Here is a 27,188-nt window from a genome sequence, read left to right on the forward strand (position 1 = left end):
CTTCCCGATGTTTTTGCTGCTATATGTGTCTAGCAGGTTTAGAAATATTAGCTGGGTCCTGACGACTTTCTCTGTCGAAGCAAGGAGATCCTCCTCTTCTTCCGCCATGGTGAGGTCTCTACTCGTTGCTAAGGTGGAAGTGACTCTTTCGCCAGTTGCTAAGGAACGGAATGGAGGAGGAGGGGTCTCAGAAGTCGAGTATCTTTCAGAACAGGAAGTACCTTAGGCACCTATGGGACAGCGTCGGACCTCCCCTTGGGGCGGGGCTCGAGGCGTGAGTGGGGTGGGAGTGGGGGAATGCCTATGCATGTTAGCTCCGTGATTTCTTCCACCACCATGGCGAGATTTGCAAATCGTAGGCTTTTAGAGCTGGACATTTATAATAATAATAACATAATAATAAATGACGATGATTATAATTATTAAAAAGATTTAAAGCTGGAAATAATAATGAAGAGGAGGACGAATTAGAGCTAGAAAATAAGGAGGCTGATAATGCTAATGATGATGAATTAGAGCTGGAAATAATAAGAGCTAGAGATGATAATTGCCATCATTTATATAATGCTTGCTCTTTGCCAGACACTGTGATAAGTGCTTTACAGTTTTTATCTCATTTGATCGTCAGGACAACAACTCTGAATGTTAGGGGCTATTATTATCCTCTTTTACAGATGAGGAAACAGGCAAATAAACAACTTGCCCAGGGTGACACAGCCGGAATTGAACTCAGGTCTTTTTGACTCCAGGTCCTGAATCTCATAAAATAATTTATTTTGTATTTATAACGTATATATGCCATAAGAAAGATTATTTTAGAGAATCCTGGATAGATCTGTATGAATTCACAAAGACTGGGCAAGCAAGAATTTATTGTTATACAATTAAACAAATTAATTGTTATACAGTAATAACAACCTAGTAAGGAACAGCAACTTTGAGGGACTTATGAATTCTGATCAAATTAATAATCAACCATATCTGCAAAGGAATATATAAAGCATGTTACTCATGTTCTGATAGTGAAGTGATGGATTCAAGGCACAGAGCTTTTTTTTCTTTTTCAGTCTATAATAAATCCAATGCACTTCTTTTCCTTCCTTCCTTCCTTCCTTCCTTCCTTCCTTCCTTCCTTCCTTCCTTCCTTCCTTCCTTCCTTCCTTCCTTCCTTCCTTCCTTCCTTCCTTCCTTCCTTCCTTCCTTCCTTCCTTCCTTCCTTCCTTCCTTCCTTCCTTCCTACCTTCTTTTTCTTTCCTAATGATTGATTCCAAGGCAGAAGAGAAGTAAGGGTTGAGCAATCAGGATTAGGTGATTTCCCAAGGACCACACATATAGGAAGAATTGGAGACCAAATTTGAATTCAGGTCCTCTTGACTCTGGGTCTGGTGCTCTGTTCACTGTACTACCTAGCTGCTCCTAATGTACAGTTTTCAAAGCCGTTATGTTTGTCAGTGATTCCTTTTGGCCTCCTTTTTTCCTCTCTTTTAATTAAAAAAAATCCTCCCCTTATCCTCATTTCCCTATCATTCCTCTCTCAATAGGAAAACAAAAACAAACAACCCCCCTGTAACAGATGTATAAAAATGTTTCATTCTTCATCTTGAGTATATCATTTCTCAGTCAGGAGGTAGGCAAGCATGCTTCATCAGTGGTCTTCTGGAATAATTCTGGACATTGGACATAGTTCTTAAATCTTTAAAAATTGTTTGCCTTAATAAAAATGTTGATGTTATTGTATAATTTGTTTTCTTGGTTCTGTTTCATTTCAATTTACATTGGCTCATATAAGTTTTCTCAGGTTTCTCTAATACCATCCTTTTCCTCATGTTTTAAAGCACAATAAGATTCCATTATATTACTATATACTGTGACAAAACTCTATGTGCTAAAGAAACAAATTCAAAAGTGACAATTCTTGTCTTCAGGGAGCTTACATTCTAATGGAGAAATAGTTTTAAAAAGGAGGGTGGTGGCATGGGAAGTGTTTTGTTCTGAAGTCATGGTGATGGTGAGTGGAACCATGGGGCTATCAGTGGACATACCCTTTACAAATGAAATAGTGATATTGATTCCCAGATCAAAAAGTAGAAAGCTTGGACATTGATTTACCACAAAAATCACTTATTTGCAGAAGTATTTGCTGCTAGTTGTAGGAATTAATATATAGGCAAAAGATTGATCAACTTCCCATTCCCTTTTAGAGAAGTAGCACTGAATGTAGTGATAAGAATTTAAATGAAGGTAGTGGCTATCTACATTATAGAGTTTTGTGCAAGACATATGTTGGTTGTAGAATTGACAAGAATTGGGGGCAGCTGGGTAGCTCAGTGGATTGAGAGTCAGGCCTAGAGATGAGAGGTCCTAGGTTCAAATCTGGCCTCAGATACTTCCCACCTGTGTGACCCTGGGCAAGTCACTTAACCCCCATTGCCTAGCCTTTTCTACTCTTCTGCCTTGGGAGCCAATACACAGTATTGAATCCAAGATGGAAGGTAAGGGTTTAAAAAAAAATGACAAGAATTGGTAACTTACTGGATAAAGGTTTAAGGGAACAAGGATGATTATTCCTGTGTTTCAGATGTAACATTATGGTATCTTGATTAGGCACAGAAAAACTGATTAAGAGTGAGTTTCAAAGGGATGATAAACTTAATTCTTTCTTTTTTACAGATGAAGAAACTGATGTCCAAAAAAGTGAAATGATTTGCCCAGGATCATAAAGGCAGTAAGTAAATAGAAGGCCCAGAGTTTTAGATCTAGGTCTTCTGATGCCAAAACAGCCAATCTTTTCACAATATTTAATAGGCAATTGGTGATGTGCAACTTAATCTCAGGAAGCTAGGATCAGGATATGTAGATCCAGAAGTCATCCATCATTAGCATAACCCAAGGATATCAAATTATAAAGAGAGATGGTCCCAGGATATTTGAGGAATACTCATAGTGACATCATGGTTAACAAGGACACTCAGATCTTTCACTTTCAAGTTCTATTATGAAGTCTTTCATTCCCATCTTCATAGCACATATAAACACACGTGTGCACATATATACATATATCCAAATATAAACTTTAATATACATTTATGGAATGGTAAAATGTTTTACTTGTTTAGGCTAGATCTTGAGATGGATAGACTATGGGCCTATATGATGGGTAAGAGGGAACAGTTTTGGTTAAGTGGTTTAGTGAAGTTGCAAGTCAGATTGAAAAGGGATGTAAAATCAGAGGAATTGCAGGCAAGTATCAGCTTTTTTTCTGAGAATTTAGATATGAAAAAAAGAGAAATAAAGAAAATCTTAAGGTGGCAGTAAGGCCAAGTATAATTTTGTTTTGTTGTGTCTGTTGGTGGGCAGCAGAGAAGTAGGCAATCTGGAGAGATAGAAAATTAGAGAAGGAATTAATAAAGGGACAAGCTCCAACAGGGTTTATAGATCCAGAATCTTTGACCAAGTGCCTGATGCAAAAGGCCCAGGTGGTCTTCCATTTACCTGGTTCCATTTACCCCATCTGTATACATGGAAACCTTAAGTGTTTACCAGCTCCCCTCATAAGGACAAGGTAACAAGGCTCAATGAATAAAAAAGGTTTATGATAAAGCAAATATTCCTATCAGAGGCCCTAGAAAACAAGTCACCAGTCTCTTCAATTAGGAGTTGTCTATTTGAAGCAAGTATGTAAGTCTTCTTTTATAAACTCCTTTAGAGGTTTTTATGGTCTAATTAGGTTGAGTTTATTCTTTGAGATTGCAATTCTCCATAGCTACATGATGGCACCAACATCTTGGGGTCTGCTTACTCAGTTCATGTTACAGCCAATTGCTGTCAGCAATGTCTTGGTCCATTTATTCATTTAATAGCCAACTCTTTACTGGCTGGTGGGGGATACTACCAGCATTCTTTTGTCTTAGCTAAAGACTTCTTTCTATTCCTGGCCCATCTGAGTAGTATCCATAAAAATGGTAAATCTTAGAAAAATAACTGCTGGATTACAAGGGTCAGGGGGGATATGATTGGGGATATAGACCCTAAATGAATATCCTAGTGCAAACTTCAACAGAATGGAAATAAGTTGTGATCAAGGACACATGTAAAATCCAGCAGAATTGTGCGACAGCTATGGGAGGGGTTAGGGGGAAGGGGAGGGAAAAAACATGACTCTTGTAACCAAGGAAAAATATTCTAAATTGACCAAATAAATTGTAAATCTTGCCGACTTCTGGTCTTGTAGAAAGGGCACATCCTTCTTCAGTAAACAAAAGGGTTGAACCATAAGACTTCTAAATCCTCTTTTGCTTCTAGGGCTCTAATCCTCTACACTTTTTCTTAAGTGAAGACTTAGTTCCATGTCCCTCCCTAGGAAATATACAGCTTTCAACTCTTTCTTTTCTATGTTAAGATTTTTGCTGTCCTAGAGAAAATCTCAACGTTATCATTTGCCACATTTCTAGAATAGGAGGCATTTTACTTTTGGACAGTTCTAAATTTGGGGTATTTCTCTTAATGGAACTTCCTGTTGTCACATCTAGTTATGTGTCTAGGGTCAAACAGGAAAAAAAAAAAGTATCTCATTTTCATTCAGGCACTAAAGACAATTCTTGTACTATTCACATCCAACCTTCCCCTATCTGTATTCTCTTCTCCAGGCCATGCATGCCCATGTTCTTGTACGGTAGGGTCTCCAGTCTCCTTACCTTCCCAGTTATTCTTTAAATAAACTTCAGTGTGGACATGACCTTCCCAAAAGGTGGAAAACTTGAGGCTGTTGTTTACCTACACTTTGCACTTTACTAGAACTCTTTTAGCTTTTATCAGTTTAGATGCCCCCCTCCATGTTCCTCTCTCCATCACCTGTCCCAACACACAAGGAAGACAGAGGATAGGGGGTACAGATGGATCTACATGTGAAACATATTATGGCCAAGTGCCCTTATGATGCTACATTGAAATAATTAGATCTTTTAGTTTTTGGAAAAAGTTTAAATAGAGATAATGGGGCTCTTTCAGAAAGAGAAAAGGCAATGAAGGAAAAAAATCTCCAAAACGTATACATTTACACACATTTTTAGACTTACCAATGGTTCTCCTAAGCTACTCAGAAAGAAAAACCAGAGGTATATGTAGGGCAAATATTATAAGTTCTTTTTGAAACTCTTATCTTCCATCTTAGAATCAATACTGTGTATTGGTTCCAAGGCAGAAGAGTGGTAAGGGCAATGGGGGTTAAGTGACTTGTTCAGGGTCACATAGCTAGAAAGTGTCTGAGGTCACATTTGACTCCAGGACCTCTCCTCTTTAGGTCTGGCTCTCAACTCACTGAACCATCTAGCTGCCTCTGGCTAAATTCTTTGAAAAAGATTGAATTTAACAGAATGTGTTGTTGGGAAATTCTAGATGCTAGTTAAAACCAATCTTAGTACTTGTACAGTCTTACATAGCTCTTTTAAAAATCTAAGAAAACATTCTCCTTTAGTTATCTTCTGACTGAATTCTTCAAATGGATAAGGCAAAGTTGGAATCTGTAATGTTTAAGATTCTCACATAAGCCGACAAGGGTTACTAACATTTTTAGTGCTCTAAGGTTTACAAAAGTGCTTTCTTTCCTCACAACTGCTGTGAGATAGAAGTGCAACCCACTTTACATATCCAAATTCATTATAATTTTAAAGTAAATACTGAAGTGCCTACAAATTAAATAAATCAATCTCTCATCTTTCTCAAATATGAACCACGAAATTAACTCTTCTAACCCATAATTAAGCAAATGTGCAATTGTTAAATGAGAACTAATGAGCCCTGAACCAAAACATAAAATCAGCAATTTTAATTTTCTTAAAGCAAAGAAACATTTTTTCTTATACTTAGCTAAATATGAGAAAAAAATTTATTCAGACATCACATTTAGCCTAGGAATGAGTAATTCTAACTCAAATGTAGATTATTTTTACTGTTAAGCATTGAAAACAAAGCTAAAAATGTGTCTTCTGAAATCTATTGAAAGCATTCTAATAAGGTACGACTATAGAAGTCATCTAAATTAATTTTTAGTTTCTTCTGGCCTATACAAATTAATACTTAGAACAAAAATGATATCTTTTATTATTAAACAAAAAGTAACATTTGTAATTTCAGTAGACTTAAGAAGCATATCCAGGCATTGAATTTTACTTCTACTGTGGTGTTAGCTGACTATTTAAAAACCAGTCCCCATTTTCCCCATCCAACATATACCTGAAAACACATAGCAGCATGATTCAGTTAAATAAACTTACAAATATTAGTACTTGTAATAAAATACAAAATACAGAGTATCCCTTTTTCAAATATTAGTCTTTGAATGCTTCATATGTCCTTTGGTTTCAAACCCATACAATGTATTATTACATTGTAGATTTAGCATTGAGACAAAACACTGTACATTTGAAGGGAAAGAGGGAAGCATTACAGGATACCAAAGTACTACATTTTAGAAAGTAAACATTGAAGCAAAAATACTTTTGAATATATAAACACTGTACATTATGTAAACAAACATCCAGAAAAATAAGAATCGACATGGGCCAAAATATTGTTTCCTAGGAAAACAGATTATAACATCTTTTTAACAATGCAATTTTATGGTGTTCTTTATTAAGAAAAAAAGATGGAGCCTATTTTCATATTCTGTGCTTAGGTATCTTGGAGATTAGATAGTAATTTTTACATTCATAGGCTAAAGGCTTAACCTTTATGTCGCTGGCTGACTGTTGCAAATAGGATACATATATAACTATACTAATCCCTGTGTCAATTAGCACAATAATACTAGATAAGTTATATACAATTAATTCATTTTATCATTTCAAACTAGTATAAATAGTTTAAGCAATTTTAAAGTTTGTGCAGGGGAAACTAGTTGATAATTTGTTCCCTGTAAGGCCAGTAGCAAAATAATCACTACAAATTCAGTCCAAGCTAATATTGAACCCCTGATTTAGCAAGCTGGATTAAAATTGTAGAGAATTAATTAGAATGCCAGTTTTATTAGGCAAGTCTAGAATTCCACATGTAGTACTAGATGCATTAAAATCCTGCATTTTCATAGTAAAATACTGTTTTGTTTTCAAAATGCAGAAGCAGTATTCCAAAGAAATTTAAATATATTCATGATCTATATCACAAATCAAGGGCTACCAAATTCCCTAGGTGGAAGTGAAGTAACAAGAATAGTTTATTATTAATACTGCTTGAGAAGTTTATATCTGAAGCAAGCAGTAATGCTGAAAAACAAAAGAAAAAATGATTCTATATTATATTCATTAGCATGAATCTAGGTTTTAAATTTTAAAGTTTCCAGCAGCAAGCCTAACAAGATAAGTTTATAATGCTGAGCAAACTATGACTGTCCATCTTGTTTCAAAGCTTCCAGTCTTCTTAGGAGTGCGTTTCCAAATGCTTCTCGGTATGCTGGACTAAGGGTATCCAACAAAGAGTATACTGTTTCATGGTAGGGAGTTTGTATGTTATCATCCACATGGTCAAAAGCATAACCCACCACCTAGAAGAGAAATGCCAATAATTAATTTAATGAGTAGATGCAGTTAAGTGATTCTTTTCTTTCTTTTTTTTTTTAAACTCTTACCTTCCATCTTAGAATCAATATTATGTATTGGTTCCAAGGCAGAAGAGCAATAAAGGTTAGGGTAATGGGGATTAAGTGACTTGCCCTGGGTCACACAGTACTTGAGGTCACATTTAAACACAGGATCTCCCATCTCTAGGCCTGTTCTCAATCCACTGAGCCACTTACCTGCCCCCTTTTGCTTATTTTTTAATCAATTTTTAAGTCAATAGTGAAAGCCATGGCAGAATATTTATGTTTCTTATGAAGGACTTCAGTATTTTTTCAAACTAATTTTTTTGAAAAATTACCTATTACGTACCAATATCTTTAATAAAACCTGTAAAAATGATCTTGCTTCAAAATGAAAATAATACAGTATTGAAGGGGTACTTACTCTTGGAAAAAGTGATGCTACTATTTTGAGCTAGAAGGGGCCTAAGAGATCTTCTACTTCAACTCCCTAAAAAAGCTTCGGTATTTAAGAAAAATATGACCTAGACCAGCGGTACCAAACTGACAGGGGGGTTCATGCTGAAAACTGACAAAAACATGGCAAAAAACCTGCCAAAACTCCCAAAACAAGATTAAAATGAAATTGAGGTATATTTAACAAAATTAATAAAAATACAATAAAACACAATGCCAATTTGTTTTTCTTAAAAGTCAGTATGCAGGCCAAAGGAATCTGTTTCTACATGAATTTAACACCATTAATCTAGACTATAAGATGGTATAGAATAATTTCTGTTCTAGTACCTTTAAAAACAAGCAAAACCCCCTTACTTTCCATGTTAGTAGCAACTTTAAGCAGAACAGCAAGGGCTTGGCAAACAAGGTTAAGTGACTTGCACAGGGTAACACAGGTAAGAAGTACCTGATTTGAACCCAGGTTTTCCTGACTCCAGGCCTTGTGCTTTATCCACTGTGCCACCTAGCTGCTCCCACTGTTTCAACCTTCAAGAACAAAGAGATCTAACTTTTCAGCTATTACTCCAAAAAGGAAATGGAACTGGAAAATAGCTAAAAAAAACAAAATAAATAGCTTAACTGTACAAAAGCTAGGCTTCATTTTAATAGCTAATCCTTTATCATAGTCATCAAACATTTTTTTTGAATATCAACTGGGATGTGGTGAAAATAATGAACTGTTTTTTCTTTTTCTAGTTTGCTTCCTATATCACAAGATGAGGAATTAGAGGGATTTAATATTGCCATAAGAAAATGCAACCCTAAGGCTACTTACTTTTTTTTTTTTAAGTTCAGTGCATCTATTTAACATAGAATACATGTCTAACTGTGGGGATTATAGGGCACATAGTGCTATTTAGTTGTTTTAGGTATCTGACACTTCTTTACCCCATCCACAAGGAAAACAGAAACTCCTTTACTGCTCTTCTAGCCCTCATAGCTATCTGGCATAATGCTGGGAAAAGACTAGCTTTAATAAATACTTTATTTGGCTTTTTGGGGAAAATTCAAATGAATGTTATATTCTTATGACACTAGACTTCATATTAAAGTTCAAAGGAGGGAAGGACCAAGCTCATTGTTCTCTGCTATCTCCCAATACTCTCTTTACTTTACTATAGCCAAACTAGATAACCTGGGCTATCAATACATGCCACCAGTTTAATTCCTTTCTTGTATTATCCTTCTTAAAGTAATGCTAGAGGAAAAATGAAGAATGTACTAAGAATCATTCAATTATATACACTTTAACTCCCCAATTTATTTATAAACTTCCTCTGGCCAGGGTTCTTATCTGTCTTTGTAGTTTTCCCTGGGGCTTAGTCCAACTTAACATTTTCTTCTGTGAATAGTAAATGCTATTGATTATTAGCTTCCAACAATAAAACAATCAGTTACACTTAACCAAGGATTGTCATATATCTCCATCAAAGCAATACTAAATTACTATAGGCTTAATACCCAACATTCAGCAACATAAAAAATTCTTTAGTATTGTCTTGATACATTTAACTATGAAATACTCATCTCTATTTCCTGTCTATTTCAAGGTACATCAGTAAATCATGGTATTTAGAAATGAATTCCCTGGATGGAAATGAAATGTCTAATTAATTTATCCCAGTCACTGAATATTGTAAATACCATGTCATATCTCTAAAGTATATAGCACGTCTACATTAAATCTCAGTTAATTAAGAAACTCTCTCTCTGAAACTGAAGTTAACTTAGCAAAAACTTATATAATATGTATAATTTCTATCTTAATGGACAAAAAAGATGCATCTCCAGTCTGTGTCAATATCATTAAAAAAGACATGTCCATGGAGCATCAATGTAACTTAATGACAGTCTCTGCTTTTGACTACAACATATTAAATCTTTATAGGAAATAATATTTAAACAAGAGATATAAAGGCAAAGGAAAATTTAAGAAATTACCAAGACTGAAACCACCTGATAGCTAGTTCTTTGCTCATTAAAGGATTTATTTAACTCTAATTCCAATCATGATTAGGCTTTATAATATTTAGAATACAACTATGATCATTCTAATAATAATAATAATAATAATAATAATCAGAATTATAATCATTATTATCACAATTGCATTTTCAACAGTATAAAACCTATCATAATGAATAGAATTACAGTTAAATAAACCTGATATAAGCCTTTTGAAGGTAGGAATTGTCTTATTTTTGTATTGCCAACTTCTTGTATAATGCCCAGCACATGGTAGATGCTTAATAAATGCTTGAAAATGATTTAATATTCTCAATTATCATCATACATTTTTTATTCATAATTTTGATTATAAAATTAGGAAACTTAGATCAGTATATTAGAGCTCATAAAGAAATTTAATTTCTTTATTAAATATAAATATATTAAAAGAACTGAGATGCAATTGTTGATGTGATAGAGATAATTCCAAGATCTATGAACTTTCTTATTGTATGAAATCTCACCTTTCAGATTCTTCTCACCCATTTAGTCTGTAGTAGTATCTCCTCTTGCTAAGATCTCCTAAGACAAAGAGGGTTGGTCTAGATCAATAGGAGGCCTCTTAGAAATTTAGAGATTTGACTCTCCCTTATGATTTAATTGAAATTAGGGTTTGAATTCAAGTGTACAAGATGTCACAGGCATTTATTCCCAGTGAGAAAATAACTTATCTAACAAGCAGGATTATTAATGAAGACTTGCTGGCCATCTAACTGTAGGTGAAAATGGGACTTGAAAAAAATGATAGGCATTGACAGCAAACCTAAACCAAGAGTTCCTTCAAAGTTTTCAATTTCCCTGTATTTATCCAAAGATTTTTGAAAATAGTAATCAATCTTAAAAAAAATTATGTCCAGTGCTCTTTTAATTCTCTCTAGTCTTATAAAGTGATAAAACTTTATCTAAATAACTTTTTTTTTTCCTAGAAAGAAGAATGAGTTACCCTAAGCCCTGCTTCTGAGAGTTCCAGGCAGTATTTGTTCCTTTCTCTTGTTTCCACATTGATATATGCAACATCATCTGAACAAGGCAGGCTTTTGGAGACAAACATGTTGCTAACAGCAAAAAGAACATCATTTACAACAGCTTCGGCTTCTAATCTCATGTCTTTTACATCTGTTCTTTCAAAATCTTGAAATTCAGAATCTTCAATTTCTGTGTTATTGCTAAGCTCCATGTGACTATAATCTGTTTCCATTCTGTAAAAAAACAAACAAACAGAATAAAACCCATTTATTTTCTTTGAAAAGAAATGTTAATACTGTCAAACTATTATAAATTGATATTTGTTTCTTAACATAATAAAGGTTTGCAAAAACAAATTAATTTTTTAAAAAAGTAACTCAACAATTTATTATAAAACAATATGTGCAAGTAATTTCTCCTCTTCAATGCCTTTTCCAGTCATTCAACCAGCAATGATTATGTGCAGGTATTGTGTTAAAGTGCTGGAGATACAAATACAACCAAAAAAGAAAGGAAGAGCCTGTTGTTAAGGAGCTTACATTTAAATGGGCAAAGACAATACATAAAAGGGGAGCTAAAAAGTGAGGGAGGTGGGCTTACGTGAATAGGAGTATACAGGTGAAGTCCAAAGAATAAGTAATGGCTGGTCTGGATCTTTTTCCAGAATGGAGGTTCTGGGAAGAACTCCCTAACTGGGAGAAGGGGCCATTAGTGAGGCAACACTACTTTGTCTCTCCACTAGTACCTAGAACAAAATAATGTTTGTAGTGTTGTTTGGTCACTTCAATTGTGTCTGACTCTATTATGAGGTTTTCTTGGCAAAAATATTGGAGTGGTTTGCCATTTCCTTCTCCAAAAGATTCAAATGATTTAGCTCACAAAAGTGTATCAGGCCATGATCTAATTAGGTACAAGTAGATAAAATCTTAAAAGTCAAATTAATAAGAAAACATCAGAATACATACACATGTGTATTAATTTTGTTAAAATGCCTACATGGCTAGTTTGTAGCAGAATATGGAGTAGTAAGAGAATTAACATTTCAGTAGATCTGTGATCTCAATGATAAGGATGCTACATTCAAGAGAGCAGACTGCAACCCATCTATATCTTATTCAGTATATCTTGTGTACAGGGGGCCTTTCTCTAAATTAGTTTTAACCTGGGGCATGGGAATTTAAAAAATATTCTAATGAATATACTCCAAAATAATTGGTTCATATTTTATTCATATGTACTTTGATTTATTCATTTAAAAAACATATTTCTGAGAAGATGTCTACAACACCGAAAGGTTAAGAACCTCTGCCCTGGAAATTCTAATGTTGTATGAACAAAGATGTCTCAATTAATTCTTTACTTTTACTGTTACAACACTAACTAGTTTCATTTTTTTGTCATATATATTCTTGACAATACTTTTAAGGCTTTTAAAAACTAATGATTCTTGGGGGCAGTTGGGTGGCTCAGTGGATTGAGAGCCAAACCCAGAGATGGGAGGTCCAGGGTTCAAATTTGACCTCAGACACTTCCTAGCTGTGTGATCCTGGGCAAGTCACTTAACCCCCATTGCCTAGCCCTTACCACTCTTCTGCCTTGGAACCAATACATGGTATTCATTCAAAGGCAGAAGGTAAGGGTTTAAAAAAATTAAAATTAATGATTCTTTGTAGATATTATGCAGCAGATGACTCATGTCAACCTGCCCTGCACCAATGTCTATGTAGCTCAATGAAACTATGAGCTCTGCCTTGTAGGGTTATCCCAAACAGGTCATAGTAGAGAGTTCCAATAAAAAGTGACCAAAAGTCAAAATTAAGATTGCTGTGAGAAATATCAACAATCTCAGATATAAAGATGATACCACACTGATGGCAGAAAGCGAAGAATTAAGGAGTCCCTTGAAAAGGGTAAAGGGAGAGTGCAAAAAGCTGACTTGAGGCTTAACATCAAAAAATCTAAGATCTTGGCAACTGGTCTAATCGCTTTCTGGCAAAAGGGGAGAAGTGGAAGTAGTATGTGATTTTATATTCTTGGGCTCAATGATCACTGAAGGCACAAACTGCAACCATAAATTAAAAGACACCAGCACCTTGGGTGCAAAGCTAGGGCAAATCTTTTCTTTTAATTTCTTTCAATCCACATCTTCTGTCTTAGTATCAGTTTTTCTTTTTTTAAGCCCATACCTTTAAATTTAGAATGAATAGTGGGTATTGGTTCCAAGGCAAAAAATAGACTAGGCAGTGGACATTAAGTGACTTGCCCAGGATCACCTAGGTAGAAAATGTGAGAGGCTAGATTTGAACTCAAGACCTCTGTCTTTAGGTCTGGCTCTCAATCCACTGAGCCATCTAGCTGGCCTTTTTAGTATCAGTTCTAAGGCAGAAGTGTGGCAAGGGCTAGGCAACTGAAGTTAAGTGACTTGCTCAGAGTCACACAACTAGTGTCTGAGGCCAAATTTGAATGCAGGTCCTCCTGACTCCAGATTCAGTTATCTACTGTACTCCCCAACTGCCCCCCACGTAATACATTTTCATGGAAGGGAATTAATAAAATCAATGAATCTTGGAGACTGAAGGGATCTTAAAGACGATCTAGTTGAACTAACTTTATAGATGTGGAAACAGGCTAAGAGAAATTAAGTGATGTGTCCATAGTCATACAGCTAGGAACTGTAGAAGGGAAAGCTGAGGTCTACAGTGGTAAAGGAATGTGGAATTGGATTTTTTGTGTCTAAAATTTTGGTATGACCAAAAGTAGTTTAAAGACACCTCCATAAGTAAAAGAGATGGACATCCCTATGGAATTTTTTTTAGTGTATTAATACTTTATTAAAATTTTTTTTTAATTTTAAAATATTTTTCCATAGTTACATGATTCACTTTCTCTCCCTCTCTTCTACTGAAAAAAAAAGTTTAAACCCTTACCTTGCTTCTTGGAATCAATACTATGTATTGGTTCCAAGGCAGAAGAGTGGAAAGGGCTAGGCAAAAGTGACTTGCCCAGGGTCACACAGCTGGGAAGTGTCTGAGTCCAGATCCGAACCTAGGACCTCCCATCTCTAGGCTTGGCTCTCAATTCACTGAGCCACCCAGCTGCCCCTTCTACTGAAATTTTTGATGACATCATTTTTATTTAAAAAAACAAACAAACAAACAACAACAAAAAAAACACCTTTTACCTTCCATCTTAGAATCCTTACTGTGTATTGGTTCTAAAGCAGAAGAGTAACAAGGGCTGGGCAACTGGGGTTACATGACTTGCTAAAGGTCATACAGCTAGGAAGTGTCTGAGGTTAGATTTGAACTTAGGTCCTTTCAGTTCTGGCTTTCTATCCATTCAGCCCCCATGACATCTTGATAGGGGTTGAATGAATAACTTGGTCAAGATTAAAGAATAAGGCCTTTGTCCTGATTTTGAATCAATTACCAAGCACTTATTAAGTATCTACTATGTGTTAGGGATAAGGCATCACTCTCTGGAAGGTAGGAAAAAACATATGATAAATCTTTGCTATTTTGCATTTTATATGGGCTGATCTGAAATCTGTTCTATAATTAAAGGAAATAAAAAAAGAGAAAAATGGCTTGCGGAGGTAGAGGGAATAAAGATAAGGTTGTATGAACTCTGTTGTATGAACATGCATGAACTCTGGTAGTTTTGTTGAGAGTAAAGAAATAAGGCAAAAATGCCTAGGAGTTCTGATTTGCAGGGTAGAGCCGCAGCATTCCAAATTGTACTTGAGTCTGAGATTATCTCCAGGACAAATAAGTGGAGGTGTCTAGTCTGCAATGCCAGGTTAGCATGTGGGAGAAAGGGGGTTTGATATATAGATATGGGAGCTATCTGCACAGAGATAATAATTGAATCCATTGTGAAATGATGAGAATGTAGAAAAATAAAGAGAATTGGGAGACATCCATGCTATTAAAGGTAGGAGTCAAATTATTTGGGAGTACAGAGATGATCTATCTCCCTGAACCAAATGTTTCTATACTAAGAATCATCAGTATAGCATTAAAAGAGAAAGCGAAAAACAAATTCATAACTCAGTGAATGTGGAACTGAACGGTTGTTTATGGAAAGACAGCACAATTAACTTAAGATGACTCATTGAAGGATCATGGATTTAGAACTGGAAGATATCTAAACCCTTACTTTACCAATGAGGACACTGAGGTCCCCAAAGGCTAAATAACTTGTTTCAGGTCACAGATGTGGTAAACGGCAGAGTCAGGATGTGAACTCTGGTTCTGATCCCAAAGGCCATGGTCTATGCATGATACCAGTCTGCCCCTTACATTTTTTTCTTTAAATTAAAAAAATATATACATTTTTCATAGAGTACCAAGTGTCCAATTATTTTTCATGATTCCTAGCACTTTCTCTCTTTTTTTTATAATTATTGTCATCACTACAAATTACTGTCAATCACAACAGAAAAAGAGGTTTGCAAAAAAAAATGAAAGCAATTTGCATTTTTCTTTTTCCTCACCTAGGATGTCTCAGCCAAAGAACTAATCACTGAGAGTTTAGGTTTTACTAAAGTAACACTCTGTATTAAGTCTAGTCCTTGGCAGGCAGATAGAAACTGTAAACTTTTTCTACTTGAAGTGTTTCCAGCACAAGAAAAATCTCCCAAAGATCCTGTTATGCTAGAGTAGTCTAGGAATACAGCAGTACCTCCATGCCACAATGGGCCATAAGAGCTAGATTTGGTGAAAGGCTATGAGAAATGTTAGAAGAAAACTTAAAATATCACACAAAGAGATCTAAACAATAACCAGGCATTTTTCTACAAAGAAATTCGGGGAAATGTATAGGTTCTTTCTGGAGGCGAACCCCACCATGTACAAAATGCAAACTGGTGGGGAACTGTTTCTCCATGGAGTGATTAAGGTTTGGTTTTCCTGTGTGAGGTCATTATGGTAGATGTTTTATAGACAAGAGTTTTGCTAGCTAATAAATTTATGAAAATTAGCATTCTAAGTCCATTGGTAATTTGTTCTAACAAGGATTTCCCAACTAATAAGATAGTTATAAAACAATTAGCTCAAAAGAAATCTCTCTCTTTTTTTTTTAAAACCCTTACTTTCTGTCTTGGAGTCAATACTGTGCATTGGCTCCAAGGCAGGGCAAGGTAAGGGCTAGGCAATGGGGGTCAAGTGACTTGCCCAGGGTCACACAGCTGGGAAGTATCTGAGGCCAGATTTGAACCTAGACCTCCTGTCTCTAGGCTTGGCTCTCAATCCACTGAGCTACCCAGCTGCCCCCTGAAAAGAAATCTCTTAGAGTTGAGAACCTTTTTTGAATATTAGGACTTTTCTATGCTCAAAGGGGCTAGAACTTATAGTTGTATAAGTATAGGGAAAGAAATAATTCTTTCTATAGCATATACATTCAAGATCTTTCACTAAACTCATTTGTTCTCTGGATATTCTCCATATTAATGCTGTTCTTAAACTGAGGCACCAAGAGATCCAGAGATCACTATTTCAGATGTGGTCTGATCTGGGTAGAGGCACACCAAGGAAGACTCTTTATTCCTGGAAACTATGCCTTTTTTAATGCAGCTTAAGAATACATTAGTATTTTTGGCTGTCATATCACACTACTGAGTCACTTTAAGCATAGAATAAAACCCCCAAATCTTTTATAGACAAACTAGTCTAATCATGCCTTTTGCTTTTCTTTGTAAAGTTCAATTTTTGAGACTTTTCATTTATCCTAGTAATCGTGATTCTCTTAAACATTATGAATATCCTTTTTTTCTTTCCTAATTAGCACCTCAATTACAGTGAAACAAAATTATAAAATGAAAATTAGATACATAAATTTTGAAAAAGTTATATAAAATATTGTTTTTAAGAATTTTACTTAGGGAAATTAAAGATCTGTAATGATAAAGAGATGGACAAACCTTGAGAGATGAGAAAAATAATTATAGGTCAACAAATAAGATAATCAAATTATTGTACACTAATTATTAGTACCAGAAGCTGCAAGGAGAGAAAGATACTATGACATCATGTTGGGCAGAAATTGCTTATCTAGTTTTTTTGTATACTTCAAGTAAAAGAGACTTTATAATGATAAATTATACAGAGGCAGCTAGATGGCTCAGTAAATAGAGAGAGGGAACAAGAGACAGGAGGTCCTGGCATCAAATCTGCCCTCAGAGTTGTGAGACCCCAGGCAAGTTACTTAACCCCCACTGCCTAGCCCTTACTAAACTTCTGCCTTAGATCAATACTTAGTATCTATTCTAAGACAGAAGGTATTTTTAAAAATTGTACAAGGAAAAGTAAGTAAAAATGACATAACATTTAAATTGCAAAAAACAAAACAAAACAGTTTGCAGTATTTTGATTTAATTAATACACAGTATTGATTCTAAAATGGAAGGTAAGGTAAAAAAAAAGAACAGTTTGTATTGGTCCTAGTTAGAAGAGTGGTTGGGGCTAGGCAATGGGTCATACAGCTAAGAAGTAATTGAGGTCACTTTTGAATCCAGAACTTCTTGTCTCTAGACCTGGCTCTTGATCCACTGAGACACTTGGCTGACCTTCCCATTCCAATTAATTTACAGATAAAGAAATCTGAAGTATATTAAGGGGAACTGTAATGTAACACTGAAAGTCAGTGTTCTTGATGGTTATTTTCATTGATTTCCACTATCCTTCCATGAGGAGATAAGAAAAGACACTGATAAAGAATTTTCTTTGAAGATCTGCATTGGCATTGTGGAAAGACTTTAGGTCAAGAGAGAGCTGGGTTTGAATCCTACCTATGAGATGTAGTTACCTGGGATGCTTCATTTAACCTCTGTGAGTTACCCCTCAGGTTCCTCCTTCTAGTACCTACCTTACAGGAAAGGAATAAAAAAAATGAAGGAGGGAAGCAGTATTTATTAAGAACTTATGTTCAAAGCACTGTGCTAAGCATTGGGGATACAAATAGAAAAAACAGTTCTTGCTCTCAGGAAGGCCATGTTTGAATGGGAGAAACAAATGTTAGTCAAGCAATAATCATTCTACACAGAAAAGAGTGGAGGCTACTCTGAAAGCCTGGATTGGGTCCTCTTGATATATACTTCCTATTTCCATGATCAGAGCTGGATAAAATTACAAAACTATGTTGACTGGAGCCACTATGGATTTATTTTAATGGTCTCAACTGGTCACTCAATGAAGCAAGGCAATGCTTTTACAGCTCCCTAAGCAAACTGCTCTCTTGTTTACCACAGTCAGTATTACAATACAAATCTTTCATTCCCTCACTGAGCCTGCCACTGCACTCCTCCCTACTCTAACAGGTGAGAATCCTGTTTTAAACTGAGGCCTTATACAGAGAACTCCCCTCTTCAACCTCTTCTGCTCTCATACCCTGACATCTTTGACTTTGCTCCTTTGCTCTTATCTCTGAAGTGGTGGTTTTTCTCCTTACAGAGGACAACTTCACTACACATACTCTTCATCTTTTCCTATTGATCCAGCAGATGATCGTCACTATTATGCTCATTGTTTCATCTTCAATCTTTTGCCACTTACTGGCTCTTTTCCTATTGTCTGTAAACACAATGATGTCTCTGATCCTTAGAAACTCTTCTCACTTAAACCTACCATCTTTGCTAGCTCCTCTTCCTGACCTAACAAGTCCTTTAGAAAGCCACTTATAATTGGCACTTTTACTCACTTATAAATGCTGTAGTTTAGCTCCTAATTTTCATTATTTACCTGAAACTGTCTTCTCCCAAGAGTTTAATTAGTATATGTATGCAGATAATTTCCAGGTCTAAGCAGACCAAATTTGTCTGTAGGTCTGTCTGTCTGTGTGTAGGTCAAACTCTAACCCTACAACAAAAGGCATAGATGTCTTCAGGACATCTCAAACCTAACAAAAATTGAACTCATTATCTTTATTGGGTCCAAGACAAAACCCCTTTTTCTTTCCCCCTTAATTCTTCCATATGCTCATTCATATTAAAGGCCATTACTATCCTTCTAGTCACCTAGGTGCACAAAAGGTGATATCATTCTCAGCTTCTCATTTGTATTCGACCCATATATCCAAGCTATCACTATCATTATGTCTTATTTTACAGCAAAGACAAAATCTTACTCTCTTCCAATATCCCTTCCTTCCCTCTTTCCCCATGGCCATCACCCAAGTCCTGGACTTCATCGTCTTTCTCCTGGGATAACCACAACAGCCTTCTAACTGATCTGGCTTCTGGTCTTTCTTTGTTGGTTGCCAAAGTGATTTTCCTACAGCTCAGGTTTAATCTCCCTTTTATCTTCAATTTCTCTTCATTCTAGCTCTCTTCACATCCTTTTTATTTTACTCTAGAAACTTCAGTGGCTCCCTATTACCTATAGTTTCAAATATAAAGTCCTTTGGCTTTTAAAGCCCTCCACAACCTCCTCTCTCCAATCTTATTACATTTTATCACCCTACAATGGTCAAATTACTGTTCCTTCTATTTGCAACTGCCTCTTCTAGCTCTATGAATTAGGCTGCCCCCTATACCTTTAATACCCTTTTCCCAATCATCTCCTTTTAGTTTCCCTTGTGTCCTTCAAGACTCAGCTTAAGTTCCAACTTCTTCAGGAGACCTTTCTTGCTAGTGCCTTCACTGTAGTTCCTACCCTCTGAGATTATTTTTTTTATTATTTTTCCATGGTTACATGATTCTTGTTGTCTCCCTCCCCTCTTCCCTCCCTACTCCTGGAGCAGACAAGCAATTCCACTGGGTTATACATGTATTATTACTCAATACCTATTTCCATATTAATAATTTTTGTAATAATCTTTTAAAACCAAAACTCCAAATCATATATATGAATCTTATGTTTTCCTTCTGTGTTTCTATTCCCATAGTTCTTTCTCTTGATGTGGATAGCATTCTTTCTCCAAGATTACTTTTAAACTTTTCTCTCTTTTATATACTTAGTTATTTATACTTGTCCTCTCCCTTAGAATGGGAGCTCCTTCAGAATGGGAAAGTGTTTTTGCCTTTCTATGTTTCTTCCCAGAGCTTAACAATGACCAGTTTATTAAGTGATTTTTTTGGGGTTACTATTAAAATTTAAAATATACATATATATATAACATAATATATAATATTACTAATATAATACACATGTTTTACTATAAATATATATTACATTTACCTAAGAGAAACAAATTCTCACATTAGCTTTTTGAGTTATCATTTATTTTTATGTATAATTTATAACATAACAATAATAGATATATTTGTTTTAAATATGCAATAAAATAAATAAATGCTTTTTGAAGGTCATTTCCCAGTGATCTAACACCAACAAGGGGGTCCAGGCAAGTGGGGCTGCTGCTGTGAATAGAAAAAAGGAGCCACTAACAGCTACTCACAATTTTGATCTGAGTTCTAATCTCTATCCCTCTCTGGGATTTTTTAGATAGGGATATTAGAATGAAGTGACCATTAGCTGCCTGAGATCAATGGCCTCTTTCAAAACAACCTTTCTGGCTACTGATCAGTTCCATTTGAAGACTATGATGGAGAAGAATAAAGGCATAACCTAGATGTAATTCCTGAGATCAGTGCCTTCCTTCCTGACAATCATAACCATTGATTCTCTAGTCCCCTGCTTTAATCAATCAACAAGCATTTATTAAGCTTATTTGTTACGGGGATACAAAGATAAAAACAAAACTGTTTCTGCCCTCAAAGAGTATATATTCTGGCATTTGCCTTCTCCTATGCCTAACAAATTTCTGTTCCTCTAATCTTAATTATCTGAAAACACCTTTCTCCTATTCCTTTTTTCCCATATCTTGATACCTTAGCTCTAAGTACTCTTCCCCATCAGTATCTAACCTCCTCTGGTCTTTAGAATCTCCCTTTTATCTTCAATTTCTTTTCATTCTAGCTCTCTTCACATCCTTTCCATCTTGATGGAACCTGAATTTCTCTTTTTCAGTTCCGGTTGTTTCTTTTCTCATGCTTCCCAACACAACAGCTCAGAAGGGAAAGATAGAATACTCCCTACTCCCCCATTGTTACTTTCAGACTTTCTCTCTGTCTTAAAGGAGGAAAATGAGGCCAGATGAAGAGATAGTCAACTGCAACAAAAAAGGTTGGAGGAACTTATGGTTATAGTGAAGATAAAGAATGTGTTTCTTCTGAGGCAAAGGAAGACTTGGAAAGACATGATATTAAAGAGTTCAAAATCACAGTGGTAGCAAATTGAGGTAAGAAGGAAGATGGCAGGTCCATGAAAGTGGAAGGTTGATTAACCACAGGTATCAATATTTTTGAGAACAGCAATTTGCACACTGATATTTCCAAATAGGATTCTAGGGGTTTAAGAAAGAGAAAGACTATGGTCCAAGTACTGGAAAGGAAGACAAGTGACAAGGAAGCTAATAAATGGTAGTACAGTCATCCCTTGCTATATCACAGTTCACTTATCAATGGTTTAAAAAAAAATCTAATTCTTATACTTATCACACTTACAGTTATCATAGCACACTACTGGTTGATGGAATGAAAGGCGACCAACCACAGCACTGTGTTCTGTATCCTGAGTGTTGATTGGCTCAGTGACTGTAGGTTACTAAGAATGTGGAAACGGTTTATAGGAGAGTGGGAAGGGTTTATTAAGCCTTAATATACATACATACATACATATATATGTATGCACTTATATATGTATGCACACACACACACACACATAAAACACTGCTACTTTGCAGAGTGGGGTCTCTGGAACATAACTCCCACAATTGGTGAGGTATCATTGTAATGATGATGTGGATATATAATGGTAAACTTCAAAGGAGAAACTACTAAGTGATGCTGAGAATGAGTATTATGAAAATGTTAAGGGGGAACACTGAATATGCCAGCTCCTTTTCCTAGCCAGTGTGTTGGAAGACATGAGGGAAAGGAAATTTAATTGGTCTTGGAAAAGGTGACCCCAGATGTAATGTTATTTGGAGAAATTCAAGTTGGTAGCAATCCTCTGTTTGAAATAGGCTTTCAGTTTTTGCTCCTGCTTCCCTCATCTCCCTCTCCATCTGTCACACATCTTGTTGACTCTTCTTTCTCTCATATTTCTCTCACCAAGTGCCCTCGTTCTTTTAACTATACTGATATCCTTTTTAGGACATGTCCCCATGGTTTCCCAATTCTTCTTCATCTTAATTTATGGGTCATTTGTCCTATTTAACTCAATAATAATTTTTCAAACAACAACTATGTATAAAGTACTGTGCTAATTGCTTTATGCTCTCAATCTATGTTACCTGATAGGTGGCTAATCTGAAAAACTTCTGCAATATTTTCATTAGTGTACTGTTATGCTTATCAGGTACTATACACATAGGGAACATCTGTAGACAGTGCCTTTACCCATAGGTCTAACTCAAATGGCAGAGCTTTCTTGTAATAGACAAATGAAGGAGATATTTTTAGATAGGAATACCTAAAGATAAGCTGTCCTACATTCTAAGTTTTTTATGGGTCCTTTTCCCTGGAATTTATTTCATTGTTTCTACTCAAATTAAGTGGTTAAATTAGATGATCAATAGGTGCTTTCCTGCTTTTAAATCCAATACTTTTATATTAATTGAAAGTGATTTCAGTATCCTTTAGATTCAACTAAAAGAATTTCTACCACAATGTATTATCTTTGCTTTAAGATGCTTAAAGAAGAGAAATACATCATGGAGTCCAGTCCACTTTTGAACCTGTATAATTGTTGGAGAGAAGAAATGACAAAACCCTTCAGTATTTTTGCCAAGAAAACCCCAAATGGGGTTAAGAAAAGTCAGACAACAAATTACTACGAATAAGAGAAATGCAAATTAAAATAACTCTTGAGGTGCCAACTCACACATATTAGACTGGCTACTAGGACAAAAAAACAAAAAGGATAAATGTTGTAGGGGATGTGAAAAAACGAACACTAATCAATGTTTCTGGGGCTGTGAATTGAGACAACCATTCTAGAGAGAAATTTGAAACCATGTCCAAAAGGCCATAAAACCGAGCATATCCTTTGATACAGCAATACCACTAATAGGTCTGTATCCCAAAGAGATCAGAAATAGGAGAAAAGGACCTACCTATTAAAAATTATTTATACTATTCCTTTTTATAGTGGCAAAGAATTGAAAACTGAAGGGATGCCCATCAATTGGGGAATAGCTGAACAAGTAATAGTATGTTATTATAATGGAATACTACTGTGCCATAAGAAATGATGAAGAGGACAATTACAAAAAACCATAGAAAGACTTAAATGAGGTGATACAAAGTGAGGTGAATAGAACTGGAACAATGTCAGGCACAGTATCAGCAATAAAGTACAATGATCAACTGTGAATGTTTTCAATATTATCAGCAATACAAGGATCTCAGATGACTCCAATGGACTAATGATGAAAAAGGCTATTCACTGCCATAGAAGGAACTATGGAATCTGAATGCAGATTGAAGCACACAATTTTTCACTTCATTTCCTTCATGAATTTTTTTCTAATATAAATGAAATATATCTTCTTTTACAACATAAAGAATATGTAAATACATGTTGCAAGATAACAGAAATATAATATTATATTGCCTGCCTTCTTGGGAAGGGTAAACAGAGAACATGGATTGCAAAATGTCAGAGAACAATGATGAAAAATTATATCTACAAGTAATTTGGGAAAAATATCTTCAAAAAAGAAGAGTCAGAAAATTGTTAGAGGAAGTTTTTCCTGATATTAAGTCTAACTTTGCATCTTCTACCCAAGGCTGCTGGTTCTGCACTCTTGGGTCATATAATACACATCTAACCCTTTCTTCCAAATGATAACCCTTCAAATTCTTGAAAGAAAATTAACATGTCTTGTGATTCTTTTCTTCTTCAGACTACACATTCCATAAGTTCTGTCCTTTTCTGAACATCTTCACCTTATCTATGGCCAGATAAGGTCTGATATGGCCTATCCTTGGAAGTTATGATTCTCTTAATGCAGCCCAAGACTCCATTAGCTTTCTTGGCTGTTATATCACAATGCTGATTCACATCAAGCTTCAGTCTACTAAAATGCCTAGATATTTTTCAGAACATCTGTTGTCTAGCCATCTGATACCTGTGAAGTTGAGCTTTCGTACAAGTATAAGACTTTACATTTATCCCAATTGAATCTCATCTTATCAGGGGTCTAGTCAATCAATATCTTTTGGATCCTGGCTCTGACATTTAGCATGTCAATTATTCTTAGTATTCTGACATCAGCAGATGTGCTGAGCATAATACCATCAATATTTTTATCCAAGTTAATTATACGTTAAAAAAAAAAGAGAGAGAGATAGAAAGAGAACAGGATAGTGCATAGGGCCAACCAAGCACAGATTCCTTAAGGTACTCCACTGGAAACCTCCTGTTAAATTGCTAATGTGAGCCTTTCCAAAAAAGGGAAAAGAGGTTAGTTCAGCATCATCTGCTTTTGATAAAGATACACAGTCTCTGTAATTGTTACTTCTCAAATCACCTCTTTAATGATTTGTGGCCTATATTTTGCCGAATCTGTTCTTTTCCCTTTTTTGAAAATTGGGACATTTGCCTTTCTCTAATCTTGTCTGATGGTTCAGTGGTCACATCTATTAGCTCTTTCAGGATCCAAGGAAGTGGATCATCTAGGCCAGGAGACTTGAATTCTTCAAGGGGAGCTAGGTATTCTCTCTCATGAATTAATTATTTATTTTGGCTATCAATATTTTACATTGTTATGTTTTCCCCTATCTTTTTCCAATATAAATATTTCCAATAAATGTTTTCCTTTGCAGAGAAAACTGAAGCCCAGCTCATACAAATAAGCAAAGGGTAGGATTAGAAGCCAGGTCTCTGAACTCCAGAGCCAGTCTACTTTCTATTATACTCCCTGATTCCAGAGCAAGTGGCTTTTCCCACTAAATCAAGAGGAGTCCCTAGACAATTATCCTCTGTCAAATTTAAATGAAGTACATAATCTCAGGTTCCTTCATTTCACCAGGCACAGGAACATAGTTCAATAGATCAAAGACTAAGGACATAGCACACAGGCTTGGGGGGGAGTTACCCAAGGCACAGAGAGGTTAAGTTACTAGCTCAAGGCCACATAGCTAAAAGTTTCAGTGATAGGATTTGAATTCCAGTATTTTAGAATGCAAGCTCAGCAGACTGTTTATGCCTAAAAACTGAATAAAAGAAATCAATACCTTGGAAATAAATTGTCAAGATGTCCCTCCTTCATTTCTACCTTTTATTTTCCTTCAAGATTCAGCATAAAATTCCATGTTCAAGAAGCCTTTCCAAATCTCTATTTACTAGTGCTTTCCCCTACCTGTTATATCTTCTATACGTAGTTATTTTCATATTTGTCTTTCCCACTTCACTCCCATTAGAATGTGAACTCCTTCAAGGTAAGTGCTGTTTTGCCTTTCTTTGCATCCCCAGCACTTAACACAGGGAACACTACATAGTAGGCACTTCAGACTGACTGACAAAACATTTTCCTTTAACTTTACAGAAAGGAAGAGCTAATCAGAAGGATCACATTCAGAACTGCAAGGGACTTTCAAGTCCCTTTTAATTCCCCTCATTTTATGGCTGAGGAAAGTAAGGCCCAGAGAGATTCAGTGACTTGCCCAAAAGCATATGACTATTACCTAAAAAGGTTTTTTTTCTGGGTCCAGATCCAGCACTCTTTCCACAACATCATGCTCATTCGCTACATGATTTTCCCTTGGTTGCTGAGCGTCTGAGTGAGGGCTATCTATATTCATGGCTCCTGCCTCCATATCCAGCCCTCAGGGCACTAAAGGACTGTGTAGGTTTTCTGCCACTAGGAATCAGAAAACCTAACTCTGCCACTGGTAGGCAAGTCATTTATTTTCATATCTCAGTCCCCTCTTTTGTAGAAGGAGCTAACGATGTTTGCAAGACCTGCTTCTCGGGGTTGCTTTTGGAATCTTATAGGGCTCTACAAATGAGAGCCGCTGTTAGTTTCAAAACCAAGGTTTCACTCTCCCTAATCATCTGTATAGAACAAACCCTAAACGGATCAACATCGGACAGTCCAAAGATTACGCAGATCTTATATGCGCGGACCACAGCTACTCCTTCCAGCTTTTCCGAGGGGGCAGTCGGCTTTCTTTCTGCTTTGGAAAAGCATAGGGTTGGTAATAAAAGTGGAGGAGGAAAAGGAAGATAACAAGGGGACGAACTTTCGGACAATGGAAATCTTTCTATATGGGAAGAGGCTGGGGGAGGGGGATTTGTACGTCTAAAACTGCTACTATGTTCAATACAACAATGCATTTATTAAGCTGATACTAAGTACCAGGCACCGTGCGATAAAAAAGGAAACAGTGCTAGCTCTCAGAGCTCACATTATAAAAAGGTAACACCTAGCTTGCAAAAAAAGAGACGAAGTTCAAAGTGTTTTGGGGGTGGGAAAGAGAGAGCAATAACAACTTGGGGACGGGGTGGAGGGCGGGAGAAAGGATAATCAGTGAGGGCTTCCAATATGAGACAGCATTTGAGTCCTGAAGGGGCCAGGAAAGCCGGAGGAGAGAAAGGAGAGCTCAGCCAGAATAGGGGACAAGCTGGGCAAAGGTATAGAGGCAGGAGACGGAGAGCTGTGTAACAGGATCATCAAGTAGGCTAGTGGAGGGCATAAGGCGGAGTAACGTGAATCAGGTTGGAACTGGGTTATTAAAAAGCTTTAAATGCCAAACGTGCATAGTTTAAATTATTTTCCAGGCGGGCGCCTTGGCCAGGTGGACAAAAGCGGGCCCAGGCCGGATCCTCTCCCTCCCTGTGAGTGCTTTAAGGCTCTAGGAAACAAGAGTCCACCTCCTGCCTCTAGGCAGAACGCCCACCCTTTTTTCGCTTCCCCCCAGGGCTGGGCCTGCGGGGCCGAGCCACAGACTCACCTGCGCTACAGCGCGTGGGACCTCCTCTCCCTCCCTCCTTCGAGTTCTGATCAGTAGCCGGTGAAGACTCAAGCTTCCCATTCCCCTCCCACCCCCGCCACGCCCCGTCCTCTAGAATCCGGAAGCGCCTCAGGCGTTCTCATTCCTCCCTTCTCTCCGACTTCCTCTTACTCTCTTCTGTGTCGC

At 36.3% G+C, this 27,188-nt stretch overlaps 2 protein-coding genes and 1 long non-coding RNA gene across 4 annotated transcripts in view; 1 reads left to right on the forward strand and 2 right to left on the reverse strand.

Annotated features, from left to right (window-relative positions):
- Window positions 1-218, reverse strand: part of AK7 (adenylate kinase 7) — a 147,452-nt gene extending 147,234 nt beyond the window's left edge. Inside the window, exon 1 of the mRNA XM_001375254.4 lies at window positions 1-218. Within this exon, the coding sequence (XP_001375291.1) occupies window positions 1-108 (108 nt within the window). The 5' untranslated portion in view covers window positions 109-218.
- Window positions 33-11,140, forward strand: LOC103101747 (uncharacterized). Its single transcript, XR_457674.3, has 3 exons — window positions 33-109; window positions 2,671-2,725; window positions 11,005-11,140. It is a non-coding gene; the product is annotated as an uncharacterized LOC103101747 (long non-coding RNA).
- GSKIP (GSK3B interacting protein) lies at window positions 5,810-27,154 on the reverse strand. 2 transcript variants are annotated; one of them, XM_001367818.5, is made up of 3 exons: window positions 27,003-27,154; window positions 11,022-11,277; window positions 5,810-7,537 (listed from the first exon to the last, which is right to left on the reverse strand). In XM_001367818.5, exons 2-3 carry the CDS (start codon window positions 11,274-11,276, stop codon window positions 7,376-7,378), a joined length of 417 nt encoding a protein of 138 aa, XP_001367855.1. In that variant the 5' UTR covers window position 11,277; window positions 27,003-27,154; the 3' UTR covers window positions 5,810-7,375. The 2 variants fall into 2 exon arrangements, with proteins under 2 accessions (XP_001367855.1, XP_056667286.1); XM_056811308.1 differs by lacking the exon at window positions 27,003-27,154 and adding an exon at window positions 11,645-11,787.
- Window positions 27,155-27,188: the final 34 nt, after the last annotated feature.

Source organism: Monodelphis domestica, chromosome 1 (assembly GCF_027887165.1).
Source record: "Monodelphis domestica isolate mMonDom1 chromosome 1, mMonDom1.pri, whole genome shotgun sequence".
Lineage (NCBI taxonomy): Eukaryota > Metazoa > Chordata > Mammalia > Didelphimorphia > Didelphidae > Monodelphis > Monodelphis domestica.

Bases quoted from the DNA above. Each gene is read 5' to 3' on its own strand.
- GSKIP (XM_001367818.5), bottom strand. From the start codon at position 11,276: ATGGAAACAGATTATAGTCACATGGAGCTTAGCAATAACACAGAAATT. The intron at 7,538-11,021 runs GTAACTCATTCT...TTTCTCTTCTAG, and splicing joins TCTCAGAAGCAGGGCTTAGG to GTGGTGGGTTATGCTTTTGA.